Below are 23,209 nucleotides of genomic sequence, written 5' to 3' on the forward strand. Positions count from 1 at the left end.
CTTTATGTTCGTTGGGTTCCTTTTCCACTGTCTAGTCTGATCTGTTTAACTTTGGAATGACCCTTTCCCTGTTCAAATTACCAGGAATATTTGCTTGCTGAGGAGGAATTCAAGTTATTGGAAAACTCTGCTTTTATGGAGTGTACATATGTACTGTTTTGTGCCATTATAAAACCTCTGATTCCCATGTATTTATATCTAATTGAAAAAGGAATGCCTGTTGCAAACATCAGGAATGAAAAGTATAACAAATGATAAGCATGTTATACCGTTTACCAAAGTTTTTTTTATTTTAATATATTATAGTTATATTCCACTCATTGGAATACATAGCACAGTTCATGTCATGGAATATCCAGCCATATTCTAGAAGGCATATGGAACGTTTTTCAACCAAATCCCAGCTACATACATGACATACAGTGAATTCCCATAGACAATATTTATGTCAGCACAAAACCTTGTATTTTCAAAGTTGTAAACATAACAGAATAAGAAAAAATATATAAGAATTTTAAATACAATTCTATTTAAAATTCACAATGACACTCTGACACCATGTAAAGGATAAATATCCAGATCTAATGTAATTTTTAAAAAAAAAGTATAAGTAAAAATGGTTTGTCATGACAGCAACAGCATGATTTACTTTAATTCTTCATTAATCACAGGTGTAACCATGCCAAAATAATCTGTTGTAATTCACAGTATGCTGCATAATACTAACACTGACATATTCATGTAATGGAATCATTTATCTCTTGAAATCAGCTCAAGGGTGACCAGATAAAATATGTCACAAAGATCTGAAAAAATAGAATTTAAGCACATAAATTACAGTACAGATCTGAACCAAGCAGAGATAATTACTGACACTACAGTATCATCATGCAGTACAAACAAGAGAGTGCAGAAATGTTATGTAAAAAATGTGAATTAAGACACAGAATGGTCATAAAAAGAAAGAGAAGGACCAAGGGGTCCACGATTAGACAATTTTTCGAGACATTTTGAGCATTGCACACTGTTTTTTAATATTTTGGCAAGAACCTTCATTAGCTTATGAAGCTTATTGCTAGTCTGGCTATGTATCATTTTATACCCGACTCAATGTTTCACTTTGTTTCCCTGTTTCACTTGGGGTGAGTTTTGTTCCAGGGTGTTTGGATGATAAATTTGTTCCTGGGGTTGTTATTTTGTAGCATGATCAATTTTTAATTTAACATTCATAATTATTATTAAACTTAAAGGCTAGACACATACAGACCATCTTTACATTAAAGTACATTGATTTGTGTACAGTGGCAAAGCTGCAAAAACTTTACAAACCTTGCCCTATTTAGGTAAGTTGTACAACACCATACAACTTCTTAAAATTAGACCAAAGATCATTGCACTTCCATCCTATTTGATAAGTGCTCCACTCTTCTTCAGCAGGTTAGCTGCTTGACCAAAGTCAATGTGATTGACTGCTCCACCCGAATGAGCGTCACAAATTGTTGTAGTCACTGCTTTTCTTTCACTTAAATATCCCAAATTTTACAGGTGAAGAAATGAAGACAATAGTTAGCATGAGTTAGCATGTGTGGAATAGGGGCCCGAGATCTCTGTCAGGTTCATGTGTTTCATGCTCAATGTTCAAATGTTGGTAGCCTTGGCTAAACCAAAACAATTTCTGACTGCTTTCAAAGCTGTGAGGGAATACAGCTTGAGTTATTGCACTTATTTCATATTACTCAAGCCAAACAAATGCTGGACGTCAAAGGTTTTTGATTGTAGTACACTTCTGAAAACATTTTCAGTCAGTACTGTGAGCTAAAGTATTCACATGTAGACAAAAACCCACATTAATACAAACAAAATGACATACAACACTCTCCCAGATACATCATAAAACAACTGGATGGCAGCATTTTCATGATGATGTGGAATGATAGCCGTAGAATACACTCACATTCTAATTCATCAAATTGTTATAATGTCCACTTTATCCTCTCCCATTTACACCATTCATGCATTCATTTCAGTTAATGAAAACACATCTACTATATGACAGTTATTATCTAGGGGGTTATCACTGCTAGACTGAAAATGGTGCACCACTCAAAACACCCAAGAACAGAGCGGCTCTATGGTCAGAAACTAAACACTGATATATCACTCAAGGATAAACAGAAGGAACAATTGAGCTACAGCAAGGTAGATCTACAAGAGAGGGGTTTTGAATACAGTTTTTACTTGGTACAGTGTTATTTGTTATAATCTGATAGAAATTCATCACGATGAGTGCATGATGCCAGCTAAAGCCAGGTTTCCACTGAGCACTGGTTTCTGACATCTGACAAGTCACAATTACACGAGAAGACAAAACCCAGACAGCCAGCAGGAGTTTAACCACATCTCACTCAGGTGTTTCCTTTATGTTACTACGTGAATACATTACTATAGTAACGTGTCTAGTCCTTCAAAGAACAGTCTCCAGATCTTTAGAGGACTGTGAACCGCAGTGATCTTCAGGTATGAAGTACAGAGAGGGGTCTTTTTCCACTTCTTCTTCTTGTGTAAGTCCCATGGTCCTTTCCCCATTCTGACTGTACAATGCATCTATGCTGTCCACATGTCTCAAGATTGGCTCGGGGAACTGCGCTGTGTTTAATGTAGTCTCAGTGATGTTGGGTACATCCCCTTGTGCATTGGCTAAAGGCTGCGGATGAGCTTGACCCCTGACAGCTAAGGCCCCGCCTCCAAGGCCCAGACTCTTAATGCCACTGACACTCAGATTAACACTGTGTGTGGTGGTGTTACTGCTGGTAATACGAGCTTTCTGCTTCAGATCCAGAACTAAACTTCGCCTCAGCCATACCTTCTTCACCTCTGCTTGGACCTAAAATGTAGAATTTACTTTTTTAAATTTCCAATTTGATTAAAAAGAGAACACATTTAGCAACACCCAGAAATGTATATAATTTAATAAATGCTATATAATTTAAATAAATAAATAAAATCAGGGTCCATATCCTACATGATTGTCATTTATTTGTATATTTAAATTAAGTAAACATCATCATTAAAAACCTGGTTCAGATTAGAAAAGTTTGTATTAGTTAATTTAAATTAAATTAAATTAGTTAATGATTTAAAGAAGATAATTTGAGAAGTTCACCGCGACCCTGAACTGGTTAAGCAGTTATAGATAATGAATGAATGAATGAATTTGAGATGTTTACATGAAATATCACACATTGCTTTACAAATGGTAACCCCTTATGGAGACTTTTCAGGCTGCTCAACATAGGTGAGTGAGTGAGTGAGTGAGTGAGTGAGTAAGTTACACCCAGGTTGCGTGTGCTGCTTTCTATCTATGCTAACATCCTATTAAATTGTAATGAGAAACACAGAAAAACACCTAACCTCTCCATTGAAGAAACAGTAGATTAAGGCCACAAAAAAGCCCTGGAAGGAACACAAAGAAAAGTTCATAACATACACAAAAGCCATGTCCGAGTTAATGTCTGTCTCACAAAACAAGCACAGGGAAATTCTGGGACAAATGTCCTGATAAAACTAGGCCATTCAGGCTATCAGGTGTTATTTGTTTATTTATTTATCATTTATTTATTTATTTACAAACCTATTTTAATTTAAAGTTTTACATGTATGTAGATGAGCCTTGCGCCCAATGATTCTGGGTAGGCTCTGGACCCACCGCAACCTTGAACTGGATAAGCGCATACAGACAATGAATGAATGAATGTAGTATGTAAATGAGTAAATATAACATTACATGTGTATGTGTGTGTGTGTTTGTGGGGGGGGATGATCTGTTCATTTACAAATAAAATGTTTTAACCTGCAAACTGTTGAAGAACATCTCATAGTGCATCTGCACCTGCCACAACAGCCCAGTCACTTCAGTGTATGGCAGAGCCATGAAGACCATATAATGGACACCAAACAAGGGCATCAGCACCAAAGTGGATTTTAGGAGTTTCCTGTGAGCCACACACAGCACACAACAAAACTCAGCATCATTCTGATGCTATTTTATGTTATAGGATGGTTTTAAATGGTTAAAATAATGTAATAGTTTAAATTATGTAATGAGACGGACCTGTACTGCTGCCTTGGGTCCAGTTTCCCTGTGTTAGTTTCCCACAGCTTAGACGCCAAAACTCTGATGATGTTGAGGAAGAGAAAGAAGTTTACCTTAAACGAGAAATAATATAAATATAAATCATTAGGAAAATAATACTGTTCAACCATGAACAGAGGGCAGAGTGTGTGTGCTCTGACTTCTGCCTTAACTCTTCATGAATTAAGCACATACATTTCCCTTTTAATATTTTCCATTTAATTTGTATTATTATTATTATTATTATTATTATTCATTTATATTGAATGAATAAAATGTCATAGTACACTAATATCCCCTACAGTACAGAGACATTATTGTCCAGATAGTTTTGGCTGGCAGACCATTCTCAAGCTTGCTGTGACTCAAGCTATACAGTAACACCACTGTGTATGACACTGACACACACATCTACACACCATCGTGAGAGTGTCACCGCTGGCTTGGGAACAGTCCTCTGCCCCAATAATATCTGGACAACAGTTTTCCTGTGGTCAGAAACTAACCAGTGATAAAAAAGGAGAGTAATAGATGGCAGTTACAGTCTGTATTTGTGCGAGTTTGTGAAACCATTAAAATGAACAATGAGTGTTTCTAATAATTTGGACAGTAAATATACATTCTTTTGGTAGCTGGAATGGGAGTTTTCTTACAGTGCATTTGACTGAGGGCCATAATTTGTTAAGAAAGCATTTGCTTACCACAATGGCTGCCAGGATGGGAACCTGATAGATCCATTTCAGATTTCCTGCACTTATATCCCAGCATCTACAAATCCAGCAATGGGGAACATACAGTGTTAGAGTAAGCACATAGTTATGTGTGTGTATATGAGAGCTTGTGTTAAAACCTACTGTGTATCAGCGAGTGATGCTCGAACACTGACCCAAATGGACACAAAAACTGCAGGAACACCTTCATCAAAGAAAAACAAAACAACATCAGAGCATGAAAACATGATCCAAACCTTACATAACATTTTAAGGACCATTTGGAATTAAATCTAATTTATATATGTTCTCTTTACCCAAAAGGTTTATGAGCCAAGACATATCTGGAGCCATTATAGTACATCTGTGGTGGCTTGGAGGTGTCTGAGATTCTGAACTAAGCAAGTCCTGTGGGGGACCCACTCTTTGGGTCTATAAATTGATTCATTCAGGGACTACAAAGCAATTTGGATTTTTATCTCTTGGTTTTTCAAAAAAATATATACTGCCAGTTCTGAGTGATCATTGTGATTGCTTCCACTGAGCTGTAATAGGGAAAATACAGCCGCTGTCATTGCTACTCCAGGCTCAGAGCTTTAGAAACGGCACTATGTAACTTTATGAGCAGGGTAGGAAACCAGCCACTTCTCTCCCCCTTGATTTCAGGACAGTGCTGTAAAAGTGAATTACACTCTGCAACTTTAGGAGGAGCCCAGAAGCAAAAAATACTAAATCTTACCAAGTGTTCCTTTAAATGGCATTTTAATAATACATCGTTCGGACACGTAGGGATAGTTAGGTAGATAAAGGTTCCTCACCCCAGCCAATAATGGTCAAAGCCCATAGATAATTTTTGTCGGAGAGGAAGGCCATGAAGATCAGACTGTGCAGGTACAGTCCCTCCACTAGGATCCAGTAGTGATTGGTGGCCAGAAAATACAGGAAAAAGGTCACTGCCAGCTTACAGCCCACCTGTTTTTAACACAAACTGTTTATGTACAGGACACTGTCTCAACTATCCAGAGAATTCACTCTTCCATATGATGTCAGTACACAGTTACTTCCAACAAGACAGACCAGATTTTATCCCAACATAAATGATGTGTTGTGTAATGTGCATTTACCATTGGAGGTCTGGGTTCCACTGTGCCGTACTCTGCCTTGCTTTCCTCTGTGATCATGTACAGTACAGCGTCCTTCACAAAGATGCTGACCGCTCGACAAATGAAGGAAGTGAACAGGTGAGTGTGGATGTAGTTGCGAGTGCAGTGAAGACGTCTAAACAAAACAGAATGTGTTGAGTAAGCATTAACCACCAATAGGTTCTAGGATCACAGGGAGTTGGCTGGACACTAGTGAAGTGACCAAAGTCCAAGGATATATTTGTTGGCCTTATTCCATCAAAAAAAAAAAAAAAAATTGGCAGCCAAAAATTCATTCATTCATTATCTGTAACCGCTTATCCAATTCAGGGTCGCGGTGGGTCCAGAGCCTACCTGGAATCATTGGGTGCAAGGCGGGAATACACCCTGGAGGGGGCGCCAGTCCTTCACAGGACAACACAGACACACACACACGTGTGTTTTTGGACTGTGGGAGGAAACCGGAGCACCTGGAGGAAACCCACGCAGACACGAGGAGAACACACCAACTCCTCACAGACAGTCACCTGGAGCGGGAGTCAAACCCACAACCTCCAGGTCCCTGGAGCTGTGTACACTACCTGCTGCGCCACCGTGCCGCCTGCAGCCAAAAATTCTCATCTGAAAATCATTTGAATGGGCTTTTCAGGTGGGGTCCAATCAGAAAAACAGACAAATGTGTCATAGAAATATTCAGATTTTATACCACCTTAAAAATATGCAAAAACAGCTAGCATGCTAAAGTGTTATAATAATGAGAAATTACAGATGTAAGTCTCATTATTAAAATTAATTCAGAATTAACTTGATGTGCCACATATTCTTTTTTTATTCAGTTTCACCGTAGATGGTGCACCAGTTAAGGTGTGCATAGTTGCTAAAAGTAACTGCTAAAAGTACTGTTATGTTAGAATAAACATATTAGCCTACCATTTTGAGTGGCAGAATATATCTCCTGCACCATTTAAGATGGATTGGACCATTCTGTTAAGAAGCCTGAGTGCATTAATGCAAGGGCGTACAATTAGCATGGACAGAGGTGACGTGTCCCCATCAATCCAATGATTATTGAATTGTCCCCACCAATAATTTGATCCCCTCCAAAAAAAACCCCAAAAAAACATATTTGTCAATGCTTCATTTACCTAGAGGTGCAGAAAGTGTTAAATGCCGTTCTCTACTACCTCCGAGTCCTACCTCCCTGTAACACATGTGACCAGTGTTATTGGCTGTGCCTTTCCCTGCTATCACCAGAGACCCTGTAGTTTGGTTGTGAGCAGAGCTAAAACTGAAAGGAAAACTTTCCAGTCAAAAGCGAGTATTATTGTGCAAGAGGTGCATTGTGGGTGACACATGGGAGTCAAAAGCAAGTGAGGATAGCAGCAGAAAACAAGAAGGTGGACATAAGTAGCTATTTTTCAAAGAAACGTTAAAGTCAAGTTCGCTAATGATATGAGTCCATCATAATAACAGCAGGCTATAATCGTCTGTAACTATGAATAAGACAGTTTGGAAATTAACTGTGCAACAAACTGCCAACTGTCAATTCCTTACATTGTCATTTTATCATGGAGCAAATGATTGGGGTAGATTCATAGGCAAATAGAGCAAATCTACGCCATGTATCTTCTGTTCTTCTACTGAATGTATATTATTACTTCTTCCTTAAACCTGAAGTCATAGCCAGTGTTTTTGATGCAAAGCACTGAAAGCACCCTCTTATGGAGCAGTTCATAAACATGCATGAGTGAATATGTGACTGAGCGAATGAATGAGTTACAAATCAGTTCCACTGGGCAACAATAAGAATCCTGAACTTACTTGAAGTAGCAGAGGATGAACAGAGCAACCAATAAAGAGGTCAGTGAAATGGAGTAGCCTGTAGTGTACATTAGGTGAAGTCTTTGAAACACCTCCTGAGTACAAAAACACAAAAAGCACTGGTTATATAACAGGAGCCTACAAACATAATCATTCATCAAACTTATGAGAAAAATATTAAACTTAACAAAACAAATTTACATTACATTTAGACTCAATACGTTTTAAAAGAAAGATTATATCTTTTGTTTTTTTGTAGTTATCATTGTGTAAAACTCATGGACCTCAACGCAAGCACACACACACACACACACACACACACACTTACCTCCTCCTGGCTGCCATTGTTGGAATGTAGGTAGGTTGTACACTCAGTGTAGTTGGCCCAGGTTCGATTGACACTGGGCACCTGCTCCCAGTTCCCTGACGCGTCACAGTTACGATATGCATGGCCTAACAAAGACACATAGAGCTTATAAGTAGTAAATCATCACTTTGGCATTTCAAAAGAATGTCATAATTGTAATAATGCATTGCTGGTGAGATATTGTTTCTGGTGGTGAGTCAATGGCTTACATAAGTTGCTTTTAATTTAAAACATACATTACTTACAGTAAAATAAAGGTTAAGTTTGACAGGAATGATGTAGGAGTACAGACCTCGATGGTTGAAGTCGTAAATGTACTCTGGGCAAAGTACAGCCACCAACTGACTGGGTTTTCCTCTGGGCCAGCAGATAATACCATCCCATTCTGGAGCACAGTCATCTTTTGGAAAACATAACAAACATTTCTGTACTCCAAGCGTTATACAAACTCAAAAAATATTGCTGTGTTCTAAACTGTTCCCTATTCACTATATAGTGCACTATTTTGGGAGTCTGCCATTTTGTAGTAGCATCTGAAAACACAGTAAACAAATTTTAGTGCGCTCAAACATTCCCACAATACACCACGAAAGGTAGTGTAGAACCCATGTATACTAGCTGACATTGGCAATACACAGAACAAAATGCAAATAAAAATGTCATCTATGTTTCTAAAATCTTATTTCCATCCACTGACCATATAGATGCACACTGTAGATCTACAATTGCAGACTGTAGTCCATCTGTTGCTTGGCATATTTTTAACCCTGATTCACCCTGTTCTTCAATGGCCAGGACCCCCCCAGAGAAGGTATGAGTTGGGTGGTGGAGCATTCTCAGCGCTGCAATGACACTGCCAATCAATGATCCAAAAGCCAAAGAGCACCTGCTCTGTGGTATCTCAATGTAAGTGAAGTTGAGAGCAGAAGTCTACACCCTCAATGCAGATAAGTTTCTGGCACCATTTTGTCTGGAATTGTTCTTAATTGCTCATTCTCAAACCCATTTTAGTTATTTATGTAAAGTAATTATCTCCGAGCCCTGAAGCAGGTTGTCCTTCACAGTTCATTAAACACTCATCCAGTCACTCACACCTGTGGACACAGCCAATTCAACCTTTTAGTTAGATAAGACAAATGGACACCACTTTGGACCTTCTACCATGGTAGTGATGCCACTGAGTCCGGCAGCATCTGTGGACGCTGTGTGTCCAGATCGTAATTCTTACACTGTCCTATAGGAGTCGTGGTATGGTTGATTGTTACTGGACAGTTGCCATTTTAAAACAATCCTTTTGTGAAACTAATCACTTTTACACACTTTAACACTTTATCATCAATAAATTATAAGTAAAGCCACTCATTAAGTGAATATAGTAATACATCTCTCGTTTTCATGTAGCTTTTAAACATCAAAATGTTACAGTGAAGCAGAAAGAACTACAGTGAACGTGTAGGGATCTCTACAGTACAAAGACAAAGAGAGCCATCTTCTCATAGATCTGCCTAAACATAAAGTTATCAGGGATCAAAACGTATATGTTTCCAAGACAAAATGAGAGCAATTACTTTACAAAGCAACCCCAGAATCCATGCAGCATGTACATGCTTATTGGAAAAGATCAATGACAAGAGATAAGTGTCTAATCTTGGAATCTTAATCAATAAAGGCCTGCTGTTTCATTGTCTGTATTTATGGATGCTGCTGCGAGCAGGAAATTGGATCAACCGAGCTTCTGCAAAGGCAGGAAAACACCAGTGTTAAATCAGCTTGGTCCCTTCTGCCTGCTTTAATGGATGTTACGACACTTAACTGCACTTCACTGATGAGTTAAAACACCTTTCACGTTGGCCGAGGTCACTGGGTTTGTTCTGAATGTTCCAAAAGTCCAAAGCTTTCACAAAACTGACTGAAAATATGTGCTTCATAATATCAACCTCTTTGACCCCTCTTTGACCCCTTTATTCCATCCTAAAGATGTATTCGTCAGCAGTTACACAAGGTACATGAGCTTTGACTGACATAAACAAGGACTACTGACGTCTAGACTGACCAATAACTGTAGCTCTACAGTCAGACCGTGCAATCCGAAGATTTTAGGCTACTTCACCACGCCCCCTTCTCACTTAAGCGAACCAAACGGAGTAGGGGAGGGCGGGACTAGTTTGTGGATGAAATGCTTCGCGAAATTCCATGTAAGCTCTAGAAAAACAAAATCCCGGACGTTTGTGAAATTCCGCCCGGACATTTTTTTAGTCTAAAAAAGAGGACATGTCCGAGTAAAAGAGGACGTCTGGTCACCCTACCTATTCTACTTATTACAGGTCAGTGGAGCATCACAATAATTTTGAGGCTGTAATTTTCAGGTAAGAATACCACCTAGTGTTGCTTTAAAATTATTAAACATGGCTGCCCCCGATTTATGCAGCCCCCTCTTTGGAGCATACACTGGTTCATGATGTCGTCTTCCCCGGCCCTCTGGTGAAAAGTAAATCATACCTCGTACCGTGCGCAGCTGGGCACGAATGCTTCTTTCACACTTTTTCCGTGCACCAATCAGGAGGAAGATTTGCTCATCCCGCGTGATGACATCATCAGAATCAATCTATAAGAGCAGTAAGAAAAAATGGGCCAGTCACTTTAACTTTTACTGTGAAAACAGACATTCAACGCATGAACTGAAACACACATGAACCAAAGGTCACCATGCCCAGTGCCAAGCACGGGCGAGAAAAATGTAAAGCCTCCAGGATAAAGCTGTGGAGCAGTTGGAGTAGGGTCTGTGATCCAGAACTAATTATTCAATACCAGTACCTGACTTCACTGATGTTCATGAAGCTAAATGCCATTAAGTCCTCATAGAATGTTTTAAAAAATCTAGTGTGAAGCCTTGCTAAAAGTGTAGAGGCTTTTAAAACAGTAATGTTGGATGAAACAGCTTCAAAATCATGTTCATGCTTCACATTGACCTGTAAAAGGAAGAACAGAGCCTCTGTCATTGCTACTCTAGGCTCAGCACTGCAGAAACTGCACAATGTAACTTCTGGATAGGAGGGTAGGAAACCAACCCCCTTCCCTTTGAATTCAGGACAGTGCTGTAAAAGTCAATTACACTCTTCAACTGTAGAGGGTGCCAAAGTGGAAAATACAAAATCTTACCTAGTGTCCCTTTGTCGTTCATTTCGGAAAAATAATTTTGAATGCACTAGTATCTTAGACTAGTGACTTTAGACTATAGAAAGTAAATAGCTCACCACTGCTCAACGAAACCTTCAGGCACCTACAAGTCCCTATACGTTAAAAAAGGACCTAAACCGGACATTCACTCTCTAATGTAATGAATGGTTTTAGCTTGCCACCTTCTCATCATTTGTTTTCATGGAGAGGCAGTCTGTCTCCCGAGCCAAATTTGGCGCATCCTTCTGTATGAGCTGCTGCCTCCAGCTGTTGTGAAATAGTTTCACCGTACTGCGATATGTGGCGATCCTGGGGCCTGAGGCAGAGGAGGCAAACACAAGGGGCTTTGTGCCCCAAATACATTTCACAACCACAGAGCAAAAGTAGTGGAGAGGCAACTACCTCTCTGACCATTTGACGATGGCTGCTGGAAGGAGACAGAGGAGGTGTGACAGTGTCTTACAGCTTTCACATTTGAGAGAGAGGGGGAAATGAATGTGGTATCAACCCTCACTTCAGATCTGAAAGAACCGTGAGAAGACGGTGGGTCTGAAAGGATGTGGAGCAGTCACAAAGCTTTCCTCAGTTAAAAGCATGAAACAAGAATTCCTTTCAGAGTTCAGACCTCATTCTGACCAACATTACTGAATGTGTTAGGGATTACCTGGATACAGAGGAGCAGAAAATGTGGAAAAATGTTATTGTTATATTTCTCTGATAAAAAGAAAGCAGGTTTTCTGAGGTAATAAATATAAACCGTGGACACCATTAATGTGACAGTGCTTTAAAACATATTTGTCCTGGAGGGAATTGTGGGGTGGGGGTGGGGTGTAAATCGTTTTCTCACTCATGAAGCCATTGTTCTGCTTCACTAAACCAAATATTGATTAACACTTATCAATCTTTATAGCATTTATATTTATGAGGGCTACATTTGTAGTTAATTGATTTAATGGTGTGTAATACTGGATGTGGTCAGTGTTCATAAAAAAGCCAAAAGCATGCTTCTTTTGAGTTCTTTTGCCTCCACATTTCCCATCCGTGGCAGTCACACACAAACACTAGTTGACTAGGGGCAGTGAGCACACACCCAGATAAGTGGGCAACCATCCTAGCGTCTGGGGAGCACATGGGGGTTAGGTGCCTTGCTCGAGGTGCACCTCAGCCGTGCATGTTGAGGGACAGTGCAGTTCTATCAGTACCCCCACCCGCGACCCCAGTTTTCTTGCAGGCCAAAGCTCACTTTTCTAACCAATTAAAAAACAGCTGCCCCATAAGGAGGTATACAAGAAAATGCCAGCTCACACTTTATGAATAATTCCTCAAGCATTTGTTTTCTATTTATTCACTTCTTAATAAAATACTAAGAAAATTCATTAGTAACCTACATTTTTATAAATTAAATAAAGACTAATGTGTGATTTGTTAATCCACTAATAAAAGTTTTATTTAACTGACAAAAGCACAAAGAAACTGACACTGACGAAATTATCTCCAGTTTATAAATGTAAACAAATTAAAATTTGACACCTACAGCTCACTCCAAAAAATTGGGTATTGAGACATGTTTACCACTGTGTTACATAATGTTTCCTTTTAATTATGCTCTTTAATCATTTGGGAAATGAGGATACAAATTGTTGCATTTTTGCAAGTGTTTTTTTTCCCATTCTTGATTAATGCAAGACTTCAGCTGCTCAACAGTGTGTGGTTATGGTTTTCTGATTATCCTTTTCATAATGTGCCTTAGGAGACAGACCTGGCATGTGTCAGTCAGTCACACATCTCTGCTGTTGTAGCATGTGCGGAATGTGGCCTGGAATTTTTTGTTTTGCTGAAAAAACCATGGACTTCCCAGGAAAAGTTGTCACCTCTAAGACAATATATGTCTCTCTGAAACCCCAGTATACATACACGTCCACATCAATTGTGCCTTCACACATATCCAATTCACCCATGCCCTGGACACTGATGCCACTGATAACCTCTTGTTGATAGCAGTCTGGATGATTCAAAACAGAAACTTTCTCCTGGCCATTTTTAACATTTTCTTTTACCAGTGTGTTGGTTCTACTCAGTTATTGAGTATAAACTAGTAGAAAAGCATGGAGATAGTGCAGTCATATGAACAAGGCAGTCATAACTGATTAGATTAGTTTACTTAAAGGTGGACAAATTTTGGTGTCCTCGGTGCTATTCAGAATAAAGCATCATACGGCTGCCACAGGTGTCACATGACTCTCACATGATCGAAACCCACGCTGACAAGGATCAATATTGGCTTTCTTTGCACCAATCAGTCTTTCAAACCTCATGTCTTGAGGGGATTTTTAGTGAGCCCTCACCTCAGACCCCCTCTTTTTCATTTAGGAGAGCACTCAATTTAAGAGACAGATTGATGCATGCTGATTGCCAGTTGAAGAAAGAGCCTATATTTCATGTAACTTATGGTTGTTCCCTCAGTCTTTGGTAATAATTTGTCAAAAGCAGTTCTTCCAAGAATCAAGAGAAGTATCCAATTAAAACTTGGATTGCATGTAATTTTAAAAATGATATTTACTTGGTGTTCTGTCCATGATCAATGGGCTCTACTGGACAGATTTTTCTATACAGGCAAATCACAGCCTTTAATTGTATTGATACAGCAACAATTACCATTGAAAGAAATTGGAGGCTATGGCTGAACTGATTTTCCAGACCATTATTGAATACAACTGTAATTATTTTCTTTTTTGGGGGGTTTGCTCTGTTTTTTAAAAACAAGAAAATCAAAATGTCAGAATGAATTAATTTTTGGTGGCTGCAATGTATAATGCATTTTATTTCAGGTTGTATTTCTTGATACATCAGATGAGTGTGTTAAGTGACGACAGTTTTCTTAAGTACTAACGTCAAGCTATAAGTGTGATGCTGCAGTGGTATAGCCATACATTCACCTTTGAGTAGGTTTTGGAAAAGTGGGTAGTCACAGTTGTAGGCACAACTACAAACCTTTTACAGGGGGCCTTATGGCAATGACTCTGTGTGTGACCAAGGTTTTGCAGTGTTTTACTGTTAGCGCCTTTTGACACTCCATCGCTCATGGCTCATAAGTGCTGGTCCCTCCACATTCACTGAGTTCCCAAACACATTTTTATATATTTTTCAGTCTTCTCTGCCCCTGCAGTGCTGTCTGGGGGCTCAAAGGTCATAAGCATTCAACAGTGGTTCCTAACCTTGTTTATATATACAAAATAATACAAAGTTGGTCAGCCAAAATATTAAAAGTAATTTCTTTGTATTTTGCCAATTAAATTAAAAAACAAGTCACAGATTTGTATATATATCAAAACTTTTTCAATTTACACACCAACTTTTCAGGTAATGTGTCTTGTTTATTATATAGATTAAATGTTAAACGTGTTATGAGGTCATTTTGTAATTGTCTTCCGCCTCCCAATCATTTTTATGGCCAAATGATTTTCTGCTCCAATGAAGTGACCAGTACATGTATAGACTGACTGCAGTAAAGTGGTGATTCAGTGACATTAACTCACACGATTAAACTAAATTCTTCTTGGAGCTCCAACATGCCAGAGAACACAGTTCCACTGTTCCAGTGCGCAGTGCTGGGTGAATTTATACCTCTATAACCCACACTTTCCACCGAGCATAGGGAACTTTCATTTGATATTTTTTATGGATATTAGTGTGTCCACAACTGACTGTCTGTGTCCACAGTGGGCATTTATTAACTATAAGTGGTGTCTACAAACTGAACAGATGTTCAGGGGCAGAATGACCCATCAATAACTCATTTGGGTGATTAATACTCCTTAAAGATTCCCTGCTACAGCACATTATTCAAAAGGATTCACAGGACATGATGCTTTATCAAATATCAGACACAAAGTCATACCTCTTTGTAATTTGCTACATACACGATCTGTCATGTAATTTAATTTGATCCTGGCTCAAATACAGTAGAATGTTATTGTTCAGAGTATCCTAAAGTTAATTGAACTTTTTATTTCCCAAATCAGAAAAAAAGAAAAGGTTTTTTCAGTGAACATTCAGTGAATGTTTAATAGACCACTGCAAGATGCTCTGATTATTTAGGCAAGTGTTTGTTTGCCTTTGGTCTGAGCTTTATGTGCAGATCAGGGTCCAGCCTCCAGCATTATATTTTACTTATCCTCCCCTGTATTGGCCTCGTGTTGCACCCTAATTAACTTTATCAGAATCATAATGTCACTAAGTGGGATTGTAAATGGCATATGAGCCCAAACAAGGCAGGATTTAGCAATGAAACATTGGGCTATTGAACAGATTCCCAGCACTTACATTTACTGTCCTCTTTTGTAAATTAAACATTCAGTAAATAAAAAATAGAATAAAAATGAAAATGATTGTCAACAAGGGAACTACAATTAACAATAAAAAAAGGAAATCCAATATATTATTTACTTTATTTTATTGTATGTTGTGGTTATTAAATAATTTTATATCGAAATCATTGTTTGAAATTGTGCAATTTTCAGTTAACTGAGCTGAAATAGTAACAACATCCTACACTGCTCATTATTCAACATTGTATTAATAAGTATTAACAGGGGATATTTAGTATAACTGCTAGCATGAACTGGATGATTTTGTTCAGTTCACTAAATATATAAAGGATTTAATTTTATCACTCAACAATATCATTAGGTGTAGTTTATTATATGTAAATGAGCTATTAAGTACGAAACAATTGTGACAAGTGACTCCACACTTTTGAACATTATGAAAACCCCATAAAATGACCAACGCCTAAAAGTAAAAATGACTCACCCAAGCCACTGCAGTCATAAAAATACTGCAAAGTATGAAGGCCATAGATGCTTCTACCGCCATACTTCCCATCACACACTTTCAGCTCTGACTGTTTCTGCAGTCCTTCCAAAAAGTCCGCTGACCAATGCCTTACTCCTCAATCCAAGATGCTGGTGGGGCTTCATACACTGGCCATCCTGAAGCCATTGCTGCCCAAACAGGTATCAATACAGTTTCTTGTAGGTTCTTGTATCCACAACTGTAGTAAAACTTATAATTTCACAGTTAGATTTGCTTGAGTCTTGGTTTAAGTCATGAAGAATGTATTCATTTTTCCATTAACAAACACAAAGTATACTTTTGGAACTCTCAGAGAAATCTAGAAGTAAACTGGATCCAGATATTAATCCATTACTCATAACTGCACTTTCTTCTTTTTCATAGTTTCTCCGGAGGTGGAGGGGTCTAAATGCTGATGTCCTCTGTCTGTGTGTGTGGACAAGTGTCTGTAGTGGGACTGTTCAGGCTGGAGAACTCCATAAATCTCAAACATAGGGTGGATCTTCTGCCTCCAGTTAACTCTTCACTATCTGATAAAGGTAACCCTCCCCCTCTCTGTCTCTCTCATGTTGTCACAGTGGCTCCTCTCTGGGCAGCCAGGACTGAACCATTCCACGTTTTGTTTGGTTTAGTCTTGCTCTGACTCCTCCCTGAGTCCACCCTTGCATTGTAATTTTACAGTATTACTAAAGAAAGGTCCTACCTTTGTGTGAACATCTCACCTTGCTTTATTCATGCTATATTTCTTGTCAATTACTCTTGCTTTTTGTTTTAATCATGGATATGATATGACATATGCCCATGGATATTGCCAGTGCTTGTCTGTGTTTTGACCTCTGTCTATAACTTTAGAAAAAGCTACTGTATGGTCTGTGTTGCTGATAAAATGGACACTGACTGTACATATGTGTGTACTTAATAAAGTTCCCAGAATGTGTTTACGGCCCCTTCCAGAACTGCGGGTACATTTCAGCTATAGAACTAGAAGACAAATTCTTGACTATACCATAAACAATTTTATTTTTATAGAACACACTTTAAACATTTATATGAACATTTTCTGTATTTGATCTTCAACTTGTAACACTTAACTATTCAAAAGGACAATTATTTAGTTGTTAAAGTGCTTAAATTATATTTGATGGTAACAGAATTTATATTTCCCAATATTTTGTGCCATAACTCCATGTGCCAAAGCTAAACCAGATATCACATGACAAAATGTAATGAGTATTCATAATAAGAATGTTGTTTTTAAACATTCAATTAGAGATTTATTGCAATATCACAGTAAAAATGTACATGTTTGTTTTCTCACATTACTTTCTATCTTTCTATCTGGATTTTATATACACTGCTGTTATAGATTCAATAATGAAAAAACGTTACTGTTAATTTAAATAATGAACTTTTATTTTGCCGGTGGACGGTAGAGTTGTGGTAGGTGTGTTTCAGTAGGGGCTCGGGTTGAAAGCGAGTAAAACGAGCTGAGTTTACGTCAACTGCAAATGTAGAGCCAAAGACCGTGAGTACAGGCGAAAACTTTGACGAATAGGATATTAAGGTTGCGTTAATATGCTGTAAAGCTGCAGAAAGGTAAAAAATATGTAATATCTCTGATAAAAGTCCGGCTCTAACCCTGAGCACTCTCAAACACCTAAACAGTAAATCTCAGCCTGGCTCAGCCAGTAATACATCTCTACCACTTGGTCTTTATTGTTTTATACTTTATTTATTTATTATTTATACTGTTGCGACTGTATTTCCCCGTATTTTCCATCAAGGACATGTCAGCGGGAGCGGCGCTGCGGGTTTTAGTGTCCGGGTGCGCACGCACACTCGCGACGGAGGTTCTGTGGGTGCGGGGGCGTGCGTTTCACGGGTGCGCGCCTCTGTGTGCGGGACACAATAAATGGTCCAAAGTGAAAGACGTGAAAATCCCGAAGGATGCGGCGCGGGCGAGAATGATCGCCAAATACGCCATGATGATCCGAGTGGCAGTGAAAGGTACACCGCCTGTAGCACTTAAAGGGTTAAAGAAACATGGTCCACAAGGTACTTCTCTTTTGAAGAAGTGTTTATTGATTGAGTTTTTACACACACACACACACTAGGGGCAGTAAGTGAATCTGTGATTTGTGGGGACATTTCCTCAAAAAATCATTTGTTTACCATTTTTACCACAAGCAATATTCATTCATTATCCAACCTTATAACATGTCTTCACCTAAAATTGTAATGATTTACATTGTGTTGACCAGCTGGTGGTCACCAAAAATAAGCTTAAATGGGCCCCATATACTGGCAAAAACAAATATAGCATATCCTAATATTTTGAAGAACTGCTTTCATCTTTGATTACGGCACTAGATCCTGTGATTGATAGGTAGAAATAAACATCTCTGTAAATCTTCTCCAACAACTACCTAAGACCTTCAATAGGGTTAAGGTCAAGTGTGAATAGATTCCTCATGCTCAAAGAAAGACTCTTTCAAGTTCGGCTCTGTTCCTTGTGGAAAACTGTTTTTAAAACTTGGACTATCCCCATATGTATATTGCAGTTTTAAATGTTGACAATATTAGCTGTGGTTAAGAACTTACAACTATGCATATTTTTACTCTCTCTTTTCTGTGAAATAACTGGCTGTTCACATTGTCTTTTTAGAAGGTGGACCCAACCCAGAATTTAACGTTGCTCTGGCACAGCTTATAGAGCAGTGCAAAAGTAAAAGTCTCCCGAAAGCAACCATAGACGCTGCTATTAAAGGAGCAGTAAGTGAAAGTGTATTATTTCATATTAATGAATTGATAAAGATTAAGAAATAGTGTGAAAATTGGGTCCTCTTTTCCAGTCCTTGAGTTTGACTCAGAACTCTGTCCTGCAGGAGAAAGCAAAAGCTGGTGCCCAGTATCTGTATGAGGCACGGGGACCTGGCGGATGTTTGCTACTCATTGAAGTTCTGACGGATAACAACACACGATCACACAACGAGATCAAACACATCCTGATGAAAAACGGGTCAGTGTGGAAGAAATAGTCGGGTTTAACTGAAGACCCCTAATACATAATGTCGTTCAGTGGTTTTGTAATAATGACCAGCTCAGTGGTCAGTTGATCTCATGAGCTGAGACAGCGTAGTGCACATTTCATGATTTACTGATTCATTTTCTTAAGACCTGTAAACAAGTCAAATGAAATCACTATAACACTGTAATAACATTGCTTTAACAAAGCCTACAAAAGATGTTCTATTATTAAAGACCCTCCCATGATATTGTTGCCCCTGAGTCACTTATAACTGCCATAAATCAATCTGTCTGATGGAGGGTGACTTTTATTGGTATTTTGTCTATATAAACAAAAATGTGGTTATAATTTATCTATGTAATCTGTATTTTATTTTTATTTACCATTCTAAATTCTGATGTTTGTCCATAGTTGTAGCTGGTGGTTATATGCATAGATTTATCAGTTATTAAATGTTTATTTGGGAACAGTTCAATTATTTTCAAGCCTGTTATATGCTGTTTATCACTGGAAGAACATGTGTACATGTGGTACGCCCAGTAGCAAATGCAGCGTCTTGCAATGACTGTGCTTGTCCTCAGGGGGGTGCTGTGTGACGGAGCGCTCCATAATTTTGACAGGAAAGGCATTGTGGTTGCATCCAGAGATGGGATCTCCTCTGAGAGAGCGTTGGAACTGGCCATAGAGTCTGGAGCTGAGGATGTCCTAGAGACTGAGGATGAAGAAGCGAAGCTTATTCTACAGGTGAAAAACACCAACACACACAACTTGGACACTTTGAAAACCCACTTGATGGAAACCATTCAGTAGAAGCATTATTTCACTAACACAATTTTATAAAATCACTGTACAATTCCAGACTGGAAAATAAATTGGTAATATCTGTGTTTTGTTTGTTCTTACTTCATGAAGCTGTATATTAATGGACAAGACATGGGTTATGAAATACAGGTTGACTCGATAATCCGCATTCTCTGCGGTAACATGACGCCGGTTCAATGCCTGGTGATACCCCAGCTGTTTGAGGCCTGGTGAACTCATGGATCTTCCGCTTCATGATACCTACACTACTCTACTTGATGCTTAGTCATTGGTGCCTGGTTTGCTTTCCATTACCACAGCATCCCCACAATGTAGGTGGTGACACTATCATTAAACAGGAGAAGCACACTTTGGAAACTACAACAGCGGCGGTGATAATGTTAATTGTTGTTTATTCATTGTGTTTGTGTTGTTGTTGTTGTTACGGACTGAACACAATTCCCTGCATCTGTGCAGACAGATCAAAAGAGTTTTTTTTTTCCTTCCTCTTGCTGGATTCTGTTGTTAGCCACCAATCTAAGGAACCTTTGTTACTCTTCAGAAGACCACCACATAATTTACGAGCTGCTGTCTTGATCTTGGCTGTAGATTTGAGATTTTACATGTGGTAAGTTTGTGCTGGACATCTGTATGACGAAGAGTGATGACTTTCTCTGGCCAATCAGCGCTCTGCTTTGAAAACCACAACAACGCTGGCAGTAAAGTTAGGCACTGTCTACTCATTGTGTTTTTGCGTGTTCTTTTTGCTTCATAAAGTTATGAGCTGCTGTTGTGAGTCCAATAAAAAATAAATGTGAAAGGTGCCATAATTGAAGAGTTTGCTGGATTTGAATGAGCTCTGCATTTCGTGGTGATTGACATGTCTCTCTGGCCAATCAGCGCTCTGCAGGGTTTACATGTCACCATTTAGTACCTACTCAGCACGGTTGGAACCCGGAGCGAGCTGGGACTGAAAACTTACCCGGGACCAGGCACCAGATTTGGCCAGTGGAAAAGCAAAAGAGCTGTGCCAAGTCGCGTAGTTTCCATGTAGTGAAAAAGCCCCATTATTAAGCTTACACATACCTCTCTGCCATGAATAGAGTTGAAAAAATTAAGATCAGTGATTTGGATTAAAATAATTTCTTACAACAATAGTTTTATCCTCTTTTTATATGTTCTTAACGTTCAACAGTAGCACCGAGCATTAAATCTGCCCTTCTCTCTTCCTTAGTTCGTCTGTGACATGAGCTCCACGAAGGCTGTGAGGACGGAGCTGGAGGCCCTTGGGGTTCACACACACTCCACTGGGATTGAGTACATCTCGAACAGCCACACTCCTCTAGGCCAGGACCAGCTAGAGGCCAGTACTGTCTTGCTGGAGGCCCTCAGTGATTACCCTGACGTGGTCAGAGTCTGGGACAACATTCAGGCCCAGGAGTAAACCTAAGGAGTAAGACCAATAAAAACAGATACTGGACCTTATATGAGCAGCAGCCAAAAGCTCACTGTGCAGGAAATTTACCACAGGACAATGCAAGTGTTGTTTATTGCCATCTCAGTGATGATCTAAACATGCTGTGAGGTTAAGTCGAAGCCTGTGGCCTTTATGTTTTCTGTGTATTTGTGCAAATTCCACATTAAAAATAAAATTGTGTTTATAAGAGTTATGTTCTGTTTTCTAGTGAAAAACCCATTTTGACACATATATAATCCTGACAAACGCAGGTAAATCTGTCAAAACTGTACTATTTTTGTAATAGATACCTATCATATGCTTGGGCTGCCATGATTTTAGAGTAAGAAATGTGGGCTTAGGATCGGCAGTTGATGAGGGAGGGAGGGTTTGTGTTTAGCCAATTTGTGCTTTCTCCTCCCTCAACATCCATGGCCGAAGTTCTCTGGAGCAAGGTCCCTAACCCCCAACTGCTCTCTGGGCACTATGGCAGGCAGCCTGCTGGTCCAGGTGTATGCGGGGGTGTGGGTATCGGTGTGTGTTCACTCCCACTGATGAGTTAAATGCAGAAAAGCCCTAAGAGGATTAACAAAGTAAAACTACTACTTCTTACAACAACATCTCCAACTATCTTCATCTACCATGGAGAGGAACTCACAGGTTCTTCATGATACTGTTTTTTTTTTTGCTTACAAATAGTTCAATATGTAGGGAAAATGTGATTTTCCACATAATCTTAAAAGCTGTGATTTTCTTGGGCTGTAATACACTTAAGAAAACAAAGCAAATGGAAGGTCGGTAATTAAGGGTTTTTTTTAGTTCCAGGGTAAAAAAAATTGCTTCCAGGAATTGACAGAATTTCTGGTCTCTGTGATTTAACTCTTGGCCAAGGGATGCTGCCAGAAAGCACTGAGGTTCACTGCAGAAAGTATGGAAGCACTTTGCCTGAAGTGCTAAAATTAGATCAACATCAAGTCAAATCTCACAATTTCCAGAACCAAAAAAATATGGCCTCTCTTGATGTGGCTCCTCCATTTAAATTTCAATGGTTGATATGTGTTCATGAGATCAGACATATGTGTGTGTGTGCTGCGAAGGTCATCTCTTGTTAAACCAGGTCATTCTGCTGTGCAGACCCATATCCGGCTTTTTCCCCCTCATAAATGTCAATAACTCGGCACACTAAGAGTTTTCAATGCAGTCTATGTCTTTTGTGAACATCGACTTGTTAGTTTCCAACATAAGGTCTTTTTCTGTTCATTTGTTCAGTTACAAATTTTAGAGTTTTCTGTCATTAGTGAAAGTAGTCAGCAGGAGGCAAACCAGGTATTGCTTCAACAGAGGCAGCAAAGTGAAGTTGGAAATGGATCGAGTCTTCATGCCTGTTGTTGACTGGGTGGACTCTGTGGCATTGATTTGTTTGTGAGTGCCCCTGTTGTATAGAATCAATCCGTCCACAGTAGCAGGGATACATTTGCATGAAGTTTGGGATGCCCCAAGCAGGCACAGGGGATGACCCAAGCAGAACACGAAGGACATCCAACTGCTGTACCTTCTGATGCTGGGTGCATGTCAAGTAAAGTGCTGTAGTACAGAACCCTCATGGACAAAATGAGACACTTCTGCCGTAAGTAAAACTCTTATGGAACCTGTTATATTTCTTGGCAATTCAGATCAGATCAGAAGTGACACCAAAACTGACCTCTTTATGTCATCTGAAA

The 23,209-nt window shown here is 39.1% G+C and overlaps 2 protein-coding genes across 3 annotated transcripts; one reads left to right on the forward strand and one right to left on the reverse strand.

Moving 5' to 3' along the window:
* Nucleotides 1-1,872: 1,872 nt before the first annotated feature.
* Nucleotides 1,873-16,300, reverse strand: pth3r (parathyroid hormone 3 receptor). Its single transcript, XM_066665702.1, has 13 exons — nt 16,162-16,300; nt 10,672-10,777; nt 8,465-8,572; nt 8,134-8,258; nt 7,806-7,900; nt 5,967-6,120; nt 5,661-5,814; nt 4,987-5,047; nt 4,834-4,900; nt 4,112-4,206; nt 3,851-3,992; nt 3,412-3,453; nt 1,873-2,884 (listed from the first exon to the last, which is right to left on the reverse strand). The coding sequence occupies exons 1-13, from the start codon at nt 16,231-16,233 to the stop codon at nt 2,465-2,467; spliced, it is 1,641 nt and encodes a 546-aa protein (XP_066521799.1). The 5' UTR covers nt 16,234-16,300; the 3' UTR covers nt 1,873-2,464.
* A 1,337-nt stretch (nt 16,301-17,637) lies between these two features.
* taco1 (translational activator of mitochondrially encoded cytochrome c oxidase I) lies at nt 17,638-21,683 on the forward strand. Of its 2 annotated transcripts, none has more exons than XM_066665533.1 (6): nt 17,638-17,728; nt 17,988-18,210; nt 18,869-18,975; nt 19,089-19,222; nt 19,813-19,975; nt 21,267-21,683. In XM_066665533.1, exons 2-6 carry the CDS (start codon nt 17,991-17,993, stop codon nt 21,474-21,476), a joined length of 834 nt encoding a protein of 277 aa, XP_066521630.1. In that variant the 5' UTR covers nt 17,638-17,728; nt 17,988-17,990; the 3' UTR covers nt 21,477-21,683. The 2 variants fall into 2 exon arrangements, with proteins under 2 accessions (XP_066521630.1, XP_066521629.1); XM_066665532.1 differs by having other exon boundaries at nt 17,644-17,799.
* Nucleotides 21,684-23,209: the final 1,526 nt, after the last annotated feature.

Source organism: Hoplias malabaricus, chromosome 3 (genome assembly GCF_029633855.1).
Source record: "Hoplias malabaricus isolate fHopMal1 chromosome 3, fHopMal1.hap1, whole genome shotgun sequence".
Classification (NCBI taxonomy): domain Eukaryota; kingdom Metazoa; phylum Chordata; class Actinopteri; order Characiformes; family Erythrinidae; genus Hoplias; species Hoplias malabaricus.

Excerpts from the sequence above, each read along its gene's own strand:
- pth3r (XM_066665702.1), bottom strand. The coding sequence starts at position 16,233 with ATGGGAAGTATGGCGGTAGAAGCATCTATGGCCTTCATACTTTGCAGT. Across the intron at positions 10,778-16,161 it reads TTATGACTGCAGTGGCTTGG|ATTGATTCTGATGATGTCAT; the intron begins GTGAGTCATTTT and ends CTGCTCTTATAG. Across the intron at positions 3,993-4,111 it reads GACCCAAGGCAGCAGTACAG|GAAACTCCTAAAATCCACTT; the intron begins GTCCGTCTCATT and ends TGTGGCTCACAG.
- taco1 (XM_066665533.1), top strand. The coding sequence starts at position 17,991 with ATGTCAGCGGGAGCGGCGCTGCGGGTTTTAGTGTCCGGGTGCGCACGC. Across the intron at positions 19,223-19,812 it reads CACATCCTGATGAAAAACGG|GGGGGTGCTGTGTGACGGAG; the intron begins GTCAGTGTGGAA and ends GCTTGTCCTCAG. Across the intron at positions 19,976-21,266 it reads AAGCGAAGCTTATTCTACAG|TTCGTCTGTGACATGAGCTC; the intron begins GTGAAAAACACC and ends TCTCTTCCTTAG.